Source organism: Octodon degus, unplaced genomic scaffold (genome assembly GCF_000260255.1).
Source record: "Octodon degus isolate 3935 unplaced genomic scaffold, OctDeg1.0 scaffold00008, whole genome shotgun sequence".
Classification (NCBI taxonomy): Eukaryota; Metazoa; Chordata; class Mammalia; order Rodentia; family Octodontidae; genus Octodon; species Octodon degus.
Window position 1 is genome coordinate 7,511,227 of NW_004524584.1, and position 14,197 is coordinate 7,525,423.

The 14,197-nt window shown below is 44.6% G+C and overlaps 1 protein-coding gene across 3 annotated transcripts in view; it reads left to right on the top strand.

Annotated features, from left to right (window-relative positions):
* Slco2a1 (solute carrier organic anion transporter family member 2A1) overlaps positions 1–14,197 on the top strand; it is an 89,369-nt gene that overhangs the window by 38,831 nt on the left and 36,341 nt on the right. For 2 of the 3 annotated variants that reach the window (XM_023705072.1, XM_023705077.1), the window contains 3 exons: positions 7,167–7,304; positions 10,123–10,285; positions 10,887–10,895. In XM_023705072.1, coding sequence (XP_023560840.1) covers positions 7,167–7,304; positions 10,123–10,285; positions 10,887–10,895 — 310 coding nt within the window. The remainder of the gene's footprint in view (positions 1–7,166; positions 7,305–10,122; positions 10,286–10,886; positions 10,896–14,197) is intronic. The other variant, XM_004625006.3, reaches the window with a different exon arrangement.

Here is a 14,197-nt window from a genome sequence, read left to right on the forward strand (position 1 = left end):
AAAAAAAAACAATAGCCCTCTTTCAGGGGTCTAGAGAATGGCCTCCATCATACCCTTGAGCAATCCCTGTATCCTTGCAGGACAGAGAGAAAGCCTTCCCTTTGCTGTTTGTTTCTCTTCATTTTTTTCTCTCTCCTTTTCTACCCTCCTTCACTCCTTCCTTTGGAAAAGTTGTTCCTTAGATTTCCCTGTAAGTCCTGTTTGGTAAAGCAGACAACTGTCATCTAGGGATAGAAACACCAGTTCCCGAGGGCAGGTCACCAGCTGTGTATCTCACCTCCACCTCCTGCTCCTGAAAGTCTTCCTCGGGTGCCTCACTAGATTCAGCCTCCTTAGTGAATTCACATCTTAGGAGTCATAAGAAATCAGATGAGTTACCTAGAGTTTTGCCTTCCTTGGGATTTGGGATGAAATTAGATTCATTTGATAGAAAATTCAGTCATTAACCAGACGGTAAGCATACAGTGGGTTTGGGGGAGGTCATATTTCATAACTTCTGCCCAATGTTCCTATATCCATGGTGTGACCCTTCTGGTAAGAGCATAGTTCCAATTAACCATAGTTTAATTTGGAAAAAAGTGTCATGATCATGTAGATAGAAAGAGATCATGCCTCGGCTATATTTTGACTCTTTCCCATTCACCCCATGTTGTAAGGGTTTCCCTCCTTGGCCGCTGGGTAGTCCTTTATGTTTATGCTACATCACTGGAGCTTGGCTTGAGCCTGAATCCCCACCCTGTCCCTTCACATGGCTTCTTATAACGTGTGCAGCTACTCCTAGATCTTCGGCAAAGGTAGTAAAAGTCTGCTGCGTGTTAGATGGAAGATCTTCATGGCAACTCCAGTATTTCTACTTCCCTCTTGGCAGGCCTCTCTCTTTGTGTTTGTTAGCATTGGAGAGAGAATGTGGTTCTGAGCATAGCTTTCATGTTTGGACATCTGAGAGCCTCCTGCCCACCTCACCCTTCAAGAATGTCCTTCTCCTGCACGAGGTTTATCCATCAGCTTCCTTCTACAAATGCGCCTCAACTCACAAGTTCATTTTAACACATGCACACACTTCTTGAGTAAGCCTTGTGTTTAGATTAGCACACATGGACGCACATCTAGATATTTACATGGAGTTTCAACCTTTCAAAATAGGCTCCTTGTGTAAACAAACTCATTCCAGTGATATTGCCAGTGCTCATAACAAAACACAACTGTGTGCAGAATTCCCTTCAAAGCCTCAGAACATTATTTTGAATACCATCTGTTTACACATTTGCTTCAAAGAAATTTTTCTTTAGCTGACTTTATTGAGGTATAGCTTGCATATAATAAAATGTACCGACTTTAGAAGCTTGATGAGTTTTGACAAATAGAAATCATACCTGTATAAGTACTGTACCATAAAAATATACAGTATTTCTGCCACACCAGAAAGTCCTTGTGTACTTAGTTGCAAATCTTTAACTTTTTAGTTTGGGCTTAGCAATATTCAAAAGCAGTTTAGAGTTGAGCCAAGTACGTGGGGCATCTACACTGACAAGTGCTGTTCTGTGCCTTGTAAATCATGCAGCTCATAGAAGAAACAACCTTGAAAAGGAAGTTTATAAATGTTGGAGGGCAGATTACAGAGATCAATCTGTATTCCCAGAGTGGCTCTTCTGATGGTTGAATGTTCTGCATTGTAGACTATCAGTCAGGGGACTTTAAACACACACTGATCACTTGGTGAGGAATGAACCCCAATCATGAACCAGGAATCATTTCAAGCACGTGAGGTCTGCTGCCTTTCAAGGCACCTGTTAGTGTTCCTTTATGAAGTCTACGTTCTGATGGGGATAGGTGTCAATAAATGAGAGTCAAATGCATGATGTCATATGGAAAGCAATAAATCCCAAGCAAAAGGGAGCAGGGAGGTAGAACTTGATGGTGTGGTGCTGGGAACAGTGATACACACCTATAACCCCAGCTACTCCAGAGGCTGAGGCAGAAATGTTGGGAATGTCAAATTGTGGTGAAGGAGATGGTAAGGCTACATGGTGAAGGTAGGACAGGAAAAGTTGGGTCAAACAAAGCAGGTCTTTACTGAATGACTCCTCAGAGCCTTTGACATGACGGTGAATTGCAAATATTTGTTCTACAGTTTGTGACTGTCCTATGCAGCTTTTTTGAAACTTCTTCATGAAATCCTGTTGACTCAGAACATCTCAAGCAATGCCATGAAACACTATAGGAAACTAGATTTTTCACACTGCTGAGAATGGAACACTAACAGGGAATTTAAGTTCCTGTGGAGTAATTGTCATTTAATTTACTGAATCTCTTCCCATGTGGGCCAGGCAGGGTGCCAGGTGCCATAAGTACATTTTTCTGACACAGTCATTGCAACCCAGATGTTAGGAGTTCCCTTTTATTGTTGGAGAAGCTGCTGTTCAGAATGGTCAAGTTAGTGGTTGAATGTTCTACCATTCTTTACGAGCCAGAATCTGAACCTAGGCTTCTTTGACTCCAAAAACCATCACGACCCAGAACATTGTGTTGCCATAATGCTGGGGTGTGGGCATTGTGGCCCACCTAACACTATTTTCCTTGCTTTTACCAAACCAGTCCACCTCCTTGCACTCTTTTCTTCTTTTATTTTTGCCTTTTGTTTCTTGAAAGAAGATCTCACTATAAACCCAGGCTGGCTTCAAAGTCAAGGCAAGCTGCCTCCCTCAGTCTTGCTAGTGCTGGGATTACAGGTGTGCAGCGTCATGCCCTGCCTTCCTTGCACTCTTAAGTCTCTCGTCCTCCAGGGTTGGATTTCTACTCTTCTGCATCATGCCATAGGTCCCTTGCTCCATCTCCTGCTGGCCATACAATGGATATTTAACAGATTTGAGCTGCCAGAATCATAGTCCTGTGGTTGCACTCACTTAAAACCATATGCAAGGCCAGATATGACCCTGAGCGCCCCTGCCCAGAGAGCTCTGTTAAACCATCACCTAGAACTGTCTGTTTTACTGCACTTTTCCTCCCTGACCTTTACTCCCCAAAGCCACAAGTGAGACCTGGAAGCACAGACCTATACCAGCATTGCTTCCAGGACACCCATGAGATACCTAGGCCCCATATGGCTGCAGTGGCCAAGAGCTGGTGGTGAGGTTGGCTTTACAAGGGACCAAGGATGTGCAAAGGTGCCAGGTCAGTCTTGCTGGAGTCTTCCACTTAGTAGCAAAGACAAATTTTTCTGAAAAAGATCTGACACAGATTTTTCTTTCCCATCATTCCTACCTTCCTTTTGTGAGGCAGGTGATGAAGTTGGTAATGAATCCATGTTCATTTATTACTAATTTAGATGGAGAGATCTTGGCCTTTTCTGAGTTTAATCAGAAACTCAAGTGCTCCAAAAATGAACTCATTGTCCTTCCGCTTAAGGGACAATTCTCCTGGGCCCTGTTGCCATCATGAACTGACCCTTTTTTGACCCTCAGGCTGAAAATGCAGCCTTTTCTCTTTCTCCACCTGGAATCAGTGGCTGTGCAGCTCTAAAGGAGCCCCTACTCTGTGTGCTGCCCATATGACCACTGCCCTGGCCTGGCCTCAGGCCAGCCCTCCCAACAACAGCACTCATTCCTCTGCTGGGTGTACCTTGTGCCCCCAGCATGTACCAGGCCTTTGAGATGCCTCTGTGCAGAAGTCAGCAGCAGGGGCTGAGAGTTTTAGAAATAACCCTGAACTAGACACAGAGTTGAGCCCCATTCTGGAAAAAGGGGTTTCGGCACAGCAGAACAGGGACACAGACACCAGAAAGAAAACTGATTGTGTCTAAATTGTGAGCAGGAACACTTTTTGCTCTACTTGGCATCAAAGGCTAGGATAGGAATCATCTGAAGGCACAGTCAGAAATGTGCCTGACAGATGTTGCTTAAGGGCTGAAACTTTATCAGTACTTGTCAGCTGAAGACCATCGTGTGGCCTTCCCATATGTGGAGACAACTGGGCTTCCTTGTATGTGATGTTTGAGTTCTAAGACAGAACAAATCAGGCAGATTCTCTATCCATGATGAGGACCAAGCCTCAGAAGTTACATGGCATTCTGTCTCAGTCTTCCCTTTAGAATGAGTAGTTAAGGTTGTTCTCACCCATATGCAAAGGGTGAGAACACACACCCTGCTTCTTGAGGGAGTAGCGCCATTGTGCTGCATGAAGGGAATGTCGATGGGAGGTGCTGGTGTGGCCATCTTTGCTAAAGGTGATTTGTCTCACCAGGTACAGAGTCAAGCGGCAGGCAGGCAGGGTGTAGATCTGTAGCATCAAGGATATCACGCCAAGGATGTGGGATTTTGTCTTATAGGAATTGGGAGCTGGTAAGAGACATTGATTTGAACATGCCCTGTTCCACTGAGACATCTGTCTGGGGTGGGTTGGTGGCACATGTGAAGCAGTCAGGCAAGAGACCTACGAGAGATAGTTGCAGCAACCCAGGGGGAAAAATGGTAAGAGCCCAAGTCAAGGTGTGTACTTGTAGATGAAAACAGGGGTTAACTATAAAAGAAACAGAAAGACATTACGGGAAGTACTAGAGTAATGATGGGGTGGGGGGAGGGCATCTGGTTTCTAACTTGGAAGCAGAGTGAAGGGGATAGCGAATGAAGTAAGAAGAGCAGGGATCTATGAGGGAAGACAGTCCTGCTGAAGAAGTGGTTAGTCAGAGGGGTCTGAGGAGGTCCAGGCAGAGAAGACCAGCAGACAGTGGGGTGGATGGTCCAGAGCTCTGCAGAATGCGCTGAAAGAGAAACTGAGATTTGGGAACTATTTCCTTACAGGCAAATGGGTTGCTCATGAGCATGTCCAGAGAAGGGGACTATGGAGTCTTGGAGAAATTAGAAGATCATCAAGGCATTTAAGATTAAATTGCCTCTTTCTCAAGTCTAGTCAGACTCAGAAAATCATCTGGGCTTGGGTGCTTTTAGTGGCCTGTGTGCAGGAAAAATAATCAGATATTGACAAACTTCATCCCCTTCATCATCACCATCACTGTCTCCAACCCCAAAACCTTCACCATCATCACCACCCACTTCACCACCACCAGCATCACCTGCACTGTCACCGTCAACATCACCATCACCACCATCACCTTCACTGCCTGCATCACCATCACCAACACCTTCGCCTTCATCTTCACCATCACCTTCACTGCTATCGCCGTCACCACCATAGTCTTCAGCACCACCAGCAGCTGCATCTTCATTTTCTTCACCATCATCATTGTAGCCAGCAGCTTCACATCACCATCACATGTGGCTTTCCCAAAAGCCTCTTCCAAGGATCTTGTCCTCCCTTCTGCCTATCATGGCAGCTCCTATAAATTAGGACAATTCCACGTTTGGTTTGCTTTTCCCTTCTAATACTCCATTGATTACCCTTTGCCCATAGATATTTGGGGCCAGAATGTGTGCACTAGGCCAGTGATTGTAACCCATTTTGCTCACCAGACTCTGCAGCAGGAACTCTTCTGGATGAATTTGTTCTCACAAGCTTTGATTCAGCTGATCTTGGATTGGACCTCTGCCTCCTCCATTCAGGCAATTTCAACTTAAAACTGAGTTAAGGCCCACCGATTTAGACCAGTTAATCTCACAGTGGAAAACCAAGAGCACAGGAAAGGAGAACCAACTCTAAGTATTTGGAATAACTGATACTCAAGTTCCAAAAACTCCTCTTATGATGCTGGGCACTCAGGTTCCCCAACTCTGGATCTCAATTTCCCTTAATGATGAGGCAAAACTGAGTCAAGGCTATGTTCAGCAACACCTTCAGTATAAAATATTAAGACAAATGTAATGTATGAAGTGAATTACAGTGGTGCTACCTCTGCCCCCAGGGAGGCAGGTTTCCTCCTGCCACTGGTGACGGGTGAGTGGCTGCAAGGATCAGAGGTAGATGGCAGTCTGGAGAGGCATCTAGTTGTCTGGCTGTAATTACCTCTTCACATTTGGAGGCTGCGAATATGGACACATGGGCAGGGAGAGAGTTCCAGGCTCTGTCGGAAGTCCCAGGCTGGCCTTACTGTGTAAGGCTATGCCCTCACAGGTAGGAAACTGCACAGCCTGGAGCAAGGGCCTGAGCAAAGAGGTAGGCTTAGTTTCAGGAGGAAATATAAATGAAATCAGAGCCTCAGCTGCTCCTCTGAGATTCAGGCTTTCAGTTAAGGGAAGAACTTTGGCAGATTATGAAATGTAACATCACCCCGCCCTTCCCTGGAGGAAAAGTGTGACCCAGAAGGGCACCTTCTGGGGGTTGATTGAGGATGCAGGGACTCCTGGCTCACGACCTTTTCAGGCCTGGTCCAACAGCTCAGAACCTAGGAGCGCAGCCCGATGCTCACCAAAGATGCCATCAAATCCCACCTTTCCTCTGCCTGATGCATGGGTGTGCTATCAATTGTGGGACTCACATTGACTCAGAACTCACAGAGCTAGTCATATGGAGCAGGGCAGCACACAGTGAGTCTCTTCCCCAAGGCCCTGACCATGCTTCCAGAGGTGAACAATCGCAGATACTCCTGGGGAGAGGCCAGACATCCCTGATAAGAGGTGGTAACAAGCTTGGCAAGGGTGTGGATGAGAGCCATCCCTTCAAACCAGGTGGTCAGGGGGCAGCATCACAGAGCCTTATTGGAGCCGTAAGAATTGGGTCTTGGAGCTCAAGAGAAGTGGAACAACCTGACTTAGAACTTGTTCATGCTGCTGGGAGTCATTTGAATTAGATGAGTAGCCTAAAACCCTCTATGGGCACAGGATGGCCTGGTACTTCCTCAGGACTATTGTTTGATCAAAATGAAAATAGCCAGAAAAGCAGACCATCAGCGCACAGGGCACTGTGGTAGAGCAGTCCAAGCTGGATCGTGCCAGAGATGCTGGGCTGATGTCAGGCCTTTCCCCTGGGAATGTCTTTCCCTGTAGGTGTACTGGAGTATTTACAATAACTCTAAGAAGATACAATAAAGATAGGAGTGGCTAGCATTTCCACTTCCAGTAGGGTGAACAATGGTGTAGTAATGGGAGCATTTCACTCTCCAAGCAGCTAATAAATGTTCTTACGTGACAAATGAGGAAACAAAGCCCCAGAACGGAAGGCTTGGTGGGGCCAGGGCCCACTGTGCAAAAGCCTCACCACACGTTCTGTTTCCTCAGGTATTTGTGCTCTGCCACGGGCTCCTGCAGCTCTGCCAGCTTCTCTACAGTGCCTACTTCAAGAGCAGCCTCACCACCATTGAGAAGCGCTTTGGGCTCTCCAGTTCTTCCTCAGGCCTCATTTCCAGCTTGAACGAGGTGAGAGGGTGTCCTGGGCCACTACTGTCTCCACTTGTGTACAACCCCAACCACAGTACAGAGAGGAGCAGAGTAGGAACTGGGCATGCGCCTGCAGTGCAGGCTGCTGTCTGCATCAGGATGCACAATGTATGCATAATGTTGACCTTTGACTTTGATACTCCCCTGGCACATGTCCTCATTCATGACAGACAACAGGGAAACAAATCTCTGACTTTTGTGTCACCACAGTCCTACTCTGCATCACTAACCATAGTGTACCTCATGGGGGTCCTCTCTCCTACTGAATCCAGACACAGCCTCCTAATCTTTCCCATCCCAGTGTTCCAGGGCCCTCTGCTAATGAACATCAGAGCTGATGTGGAAGGTGTCCTATCTTCCAGCTCAGCCCAGATGACAGCCAAAGCCGTGACTTCCCACCGTTAAGTTCTCATCCATATTGTCCCACACTTGGAACAAAAGCGTGAGTCCAGGAATAAGTGAATGTTTTCCAGAGGCAAGGCATAGCCATCTGGGACATGTTGCAGGTCTGTTTACGATAGAAAGTTGATTAGGCAAATAGGGGCATGATACTTCCTCATGGCTATGGTTCAATCAAAATGAAAATAACCATTAAATCTCTTTCCCAAGCTCAGATAAAATTTTCAAGAATCTAACCTTTTCAAGATCATGCCTGTGGGCACAATTTGAGGCAAATGCAGCCAAAAAGTTCAGTCCTTTGACCTGACAGGTTTGTGTGTGTGTGTGTGTGTGTGTGTGTGTGTGTGAGAGAGAGAGAGAGAGAGAGAGAGAGAGAGAGAGTTATGGATATCTGGGTACTTATGTGTAACCATGTGTCTATGCATGTATTTTTGTGTGTGAATATATGTGTCTGTGTACATGACTCTATGCATATGTGTGTGTACCTATCTGTGGATTCTTGTGACTGTGTCTGTGTGTATGTGTGACTATGATGTTTGTATGTAAATATCTGTATGTCTGAATGTCTGTTTTTCTGCCTGTATGTAAATTTGTGTGTCTCTGCATGCTGTGTGTTTATGACCTTTTTTTCTGAGTGTGCCTATGTATGTCTGGTGTGCTTATCCATGGTTATGTATGTGTGTGTATGTATCTATATGTGTGTCTGAGTATCTATGTGGGACTATAGGTTTGTATTTGTATGTGCGTATTACCCCACATCTTTGTGTGTTTGAGGGTTTATGTATGACCATTTGTGTGCCTGCCTGCGTGTGTATTTGTGTGCATATCTGTGTGTATATATGAGCATTTAAGGATTTATTTTTGATCACGTGTGGCTCTGTGTGTGTGTGTGTGTGTGTGTGTGTGTGTGTGTGCCCTGAGAGTGTTCATAGAATGCAACTGGCTGCAGGGGGCCATAAGGCCCTTGGGACATGGAGCCAGCAATGGGTTTGAGCAGAGCACAGGCCTGTCAATCTGAGAAAGCAGGTTACTCTCAGAAAGTCTTCTGGGGCCTGTGGGTGGGTGCTGGGCACAGGCTGGGTGTGCAGTTCAGGAGCAGGAGGGAGGGCCTGGTGAGCAGGTGCGGTCAGCTCCCCTCCGAGGCCCTCCATCACCTCTCCCACAGACTTTCTGAAGTCAGCCCCAGTCAGCAGAGCTGAGTGTCCTGCCACATCCATGGAAAATGAGGGAGAAGCAAGAGGGAAAGAAGTAAAAGTTGAGCACAAGAGTAAAGCTCTTCCAGGCACAGGGTTTGAAATGTGGGAGAGCCAGTTCTGACAAGGGCTGGAGCAGAGGCAACTGGCACTGCAGGCGGATTCCTCCCACCCCTTGCACGCTTCTCTGGGTCCCACAGCCTCACGCTTAGCCATGCCGCAGGAGCTCCTGGGCATCAGTGTCCTTTCCTAGAAAGCCTACCTGCGCTGGTTCATGCCTTCACTGACTCAACACCTAGTTTATGACCTGTGTGCCAGGTGCTAGGAGGCAAGAAGAACGGCTAGACAAAGGTCTAAGGAGAAAGGTAATATTTACTTACAAAGAACAAGGATGCTTCTGTCCTTACACATTATGGTAAGTGCTATGAAGAAAAAATAAAGGAAAAAAGGCAAGGACTAGAGAGGTTGGGCTGGAGAGCTCACCTACCAAGGAGCCCCAGAAACTTAAATAAGCAATATTTCCAGGACAGAACTTAGGAGCACTGTGGTCCTTGTCCCTCATTTTACACAAGTGAAAATTGGCCCAGGAAAGGACAGGGCCAGGTTAGAATCAGAGCTGTTAGGGAAGAAGCCCACTTCTCCAATAGGCAGCAGACCACTGCCACGAAGCCTGGGCACTTTCCAGTCGGGAGACCCTAGTATAACCTGCTGGCCTCATGAGTGCGGACATGCTACTTTCTGTCATCTGGAAAGTGAGTGTTGTTGCTGGGGGACGTGAGACGATGTGTGTTGCTCAATTGTTATTCTGATTACCAATTCAGAGCCCTTGGATCTTTGCATTAAGATCCAATTAGACTTCGGGGCTTTATTAGGAAACATTATTCCTAGGAGCCAGCCAGAATTGGAGTCTTGCTTGGATTTTTCTTCAAAAGACTTGGGGGAGAATGGTTGGTATCTAACATAAGAGCCTTTCATGACTCCAGATAGATACTTACTTCTCTTGGGCTGGTCTGAAAGTTGGGGCTGGGTTTCTGATGACAGAGGAAAGCTGAGACTGCTGGTATATGAGGCTCTTGGACAGGCTAGGTTAGCTCTGTTGGGACCTACTAACCCCAGCAAGCAGCACCTTCGCACTCCAGTCCTCCTGAGCAAGGTCTGGTCAGGTCTCCTCTGGGTCTCACTCCATCCCCCTACTCTCTTTGCAGATCAGCAATGCCATCCTCATCATCTTTGTTAGCTACTTTGGCAGCCGGGTACACCGACCAAGGCTGATCGGCATCGGAGGTCTCCTGCTGGCCGCAGGCGCCTTTGTCCTCACCCTGCCCCACTTCCTCTCAGAGCGCTACCAGTACTCCTTGGCCAACATAGGTGAGTGGCCTCCAACCTTAGCCTCACGGGATGAGGAAGGAGTGGGCATCTCACAAATTCAATAGAGACATTCGTGGAGTGGTGCACACCACTCTGGCCAGTGTTTTCCCCTGAAACCAGAATGATTCCTTGGCTTTAATTATTTGGCTTCTTTCCAGAGCACATCAGATGTGCAGAACATACGGGAATACACAGACCTACAGAGTAGCTATCCAAGCCCTGGGCTGCAGCTGGTGGCTTGTCTCCGCCTGTGATTCCCTATACATTCTGCCAGCAGTGACCCAAATTCCACCTACCTGGAGACATTCACAAGCAGAGCCCACAGTGAGGCTTGGAGGGAAAAGGGTCCCAACTTGGCTCATGATGAGATCTGCAGAATCTCTAGATACTCCATGGCATTTCATGACAATAGTACATTTATCCCTTATCCTTCAGACTACAATGTCCTTATCTAGTGTGCTCACTTGATTCCCCTAGAACCCAGGAAAAGGCAGAAGAAAGGTATAAGATGAGGAATTGATGCTCAAAAGTGTCTAGTTGCTTCCCTAAGGAACAATTGGTTAAGCAGAGCTCTGGCGCTCCCTTCTCTCTCTGCCTCCAGGTATTACCGGTGAGCATCTTTCATCTGCCATGCCCTCCCACAGGGCCATTTCTATCTTGGAACAGCCAGCCATGGACAGAACCCTCTGGAAACCATGAGCCAAGCTAACCATTTTTTTCCTTAAGTTGTGTATGTGAGGTACTTTATCCAAGCAACTAAAAAGTGAATAATACATAACTGGAACTGTACAGTATTTGTCCTTTTATGTGCATGGCTTGCTTCACATAGCATTATGTTTTAGCCATACAGCAGCTTGGACTTACTCCTTTAAGACGGAGCAATATACTACTGGTTTATGTGTCACATTTTGCTTGCCTGCACATCTACTGATGGACATTTGGATGGCCAGATACATCTTTTTAAAAAGAAGTAAGACTTTGCCTCCCCCGAAGTCCCTCACTTCCTGCCCAGAGGCAGCCATTGGCTGGTAGTGGCATCTTTAAGTCATTGCTCATTTGCATTCTTGCTGTTCTCCCTTCTAGTGTCATAGTTTCTTGGTCTTGCTTTTTCTTTTTCTTCCTACTAGTTTGGAAGTTACATGTGGTTAGTTACAGTACATTTTAATGCTTCTAAAAGTGCATCATCATACAGTTAAATATGGTTAGCGATAATGTATAGTTCTATACATTTTAACATGTTTATAGATTCAGGTAATTACCATCACAACTGGCATTGAGAATGATTCCATCACCTCCAGAATCCAGTCTTACTGTTCCTAGTCACACGCTCCCCCAGCTCTGAACCACTGTGTGACTTTTATCACTAGTTTTGTGATTTTGAGAACATCGTGTAAATGGGAGCACATAGCATATAGCCTTTCGAAACTCACATAAAACCTCTGAAATCCATGCAACTGGTGGATATCAGTCAGTACTCCACCCTTTTTTTATGTCCAAATAGGATGGATTCTACTGCATGGATATGCCACCAATCACCTATGCACTCACCTATTGAGAGTTACTGGGATTTCATCTGCTTCGTAGCCACTGCTAATAGAGCTGGTATAAGTATTGGTGTTCCAGCTTTTGTATGAGTAGAAGATTACAATGGGAATGATTTCTTCATGTGCTCATTTGTCATCCACATGTCCTTTGGGGTAAACTGTTTGTTCAGATCTTCTGCCCATTTTTAAACTGAGTTATGCATTTTTTTATTGTTTAATTTGAGTTGGTTACACATTATGCTTACAAATTCTTTTTTTTTTTTTTTTTTTTTTGGAACCGGGCCTTGAACCCAACCCCTTGCGCTTGCCAGGGAAGCGCTTATTCCACTGAGCCATCTCCCCGGCCCTTACAAATTCTTTATTGGATATGAAATCTGCAAATATTTTCTCACAGTCTGTAGTTTATTCTTTTGACAATGTCATTTTCAGAACAGAAGTGCTAAATGTTAACAAGTTAATTTTGTCTTTTTTTTACCTTTAGTAAGTACCACATTTAAGACCTCTTTGCCTAACCTAGAACGGGGAGATTTCCCTTCATATATATTTCTTTTCTTTCTTTCTTTCTTTTTTTTTTTTTTTTTTTTTCGCAGAACCAGGGATTGAACTCAGGCCCTTGTGCTTGCCAGGGAAGCGCTTATTCCACTGAGCCATCTCCCCGGCCCCCTTTGTATATATTTCTAAGGTGTTACGTTTTACATTTACATTTAGATCCATCATCCATTTTGAATTTTTACGAGGTTTTTTTTTCTTTTTATATAGATGTCAAGTTGTTCCAGCATCATTCATTTCAAAGACTATCTTTTCTCCATGAAATTAGTTTGTACTTTTATCAAAAATAATCAACTTGATGAGGGTCAGGGAGATAGCTCAGTAGAATAAGCGCTTTCCTGGCAAGCACAAGGGCCTGAGTTCAATCCCTGGTTCTGCAAAAAAATTTTTAAAAAATCAACTCGAGTGAAGGACATAGTTTAGTGGTAGAATGACTGGCTAGCAAGCGTGAGGCCCTGGGTGTTGAAAAAAAAATAGGCCATCAGTGCATTTGTGGGCCAATTTCTGGACTTGCTTTTCTGGTCCACTGACCTGTTGTTGCTCCGCCGGAATCATGAGGTCTTACCTGCTGATGCCTTATCATAAGTCTTAAAGGTAGTATGACTCTTCCAACTTTATTATTTCTCATAATTCTTTTTATCTATTCTAACTTACTTGTCTTCCCCTAAAGGTTTAAAATCAGTTTGTGTATATTTAAAAGAAAAACCTTCTGAAATTGGGATTGGGATTGAATGCACAGATTGATCTGAATAGCTATGTTGAGCAACTAAGCGCTGAACACAGTCTACCTCACTGTTCCTCTTACATCCAACATTGACCTATGATCTACCAAGCTCCAAAGTTGAAAAATCTCTCTAGGGAACAAAATCAGGACCCCAAGATGTTTCACTGTACCCTGTCCTTTCCCATCTTCTCTTTTCATCGGTCATTAATTCTAGTCCCACCTGGGGTTTTTTGTTTGTTTGTTTTTTATTTTTAGTATTACCACAGGGATCATTATAAATTTTCATTAAATTGCTACTTATACGTAAGTCAGAGCTTATTTATATTTATCCATATACTCGCTTGTTTCTTTATTCATCATTGCATTTTGCATTTCATCTACCTTGCTGATTCAGTGTCTTTTCTCCTAAGTTTACTCTTCATGTTGGTTACTTAGTATGTATCCCTTGGTTTTGCTTTCTGGTGTGCCTATGAATGGGAAAACTCTGAAACTGCCTTCATTTTGTCCTGGCTCTTCAACTGTACTTTAGCCACAAAATGTATTAACTGCATTACATTATTTTAAAATGTTTACTTCTTCTCAGTGCTTTGAAGATAACACAAACCTCTGTCCTTCAGCATTTCCTGATGGTGCCTGGACTTATTCATTAGTTTAATATTCAACTCTTTCTTAAGCACAGCACATTTCTTTTTTCTAGTTATACTTGCCTTTTGCTTTGTTTTCTGGTTGTTCTTCATGTCTGTCATAAGTTTTATGAGAATGGTTTAATTGTACTCATCTGTTTGGAAGCTCATTGTGAGTTTTGTTTTGTCATGTGTGTGTGTGCACGCGCGTGTTTGTGTGTGTGTGTATTTAAGATTAAATTTGAAAATTAAGATTTCTCTTTAATTCTGAAAACTTGTCAACCAAAAACGCTCTTCTGATGGTACAGCTCTATTTTCTCCGTCCTTTCTCTGGGAGCATGTTTTACATATGCATGGACAAATGTGTGTACATGTAAATAGGCTTCTGCCTGGGTATTTATATGTCGTTTTCATTTCTGGTTCTTTGCCTCTTAGTCTTTCTTTCATACTTTTTAATTTTTTTTTTTTTTTT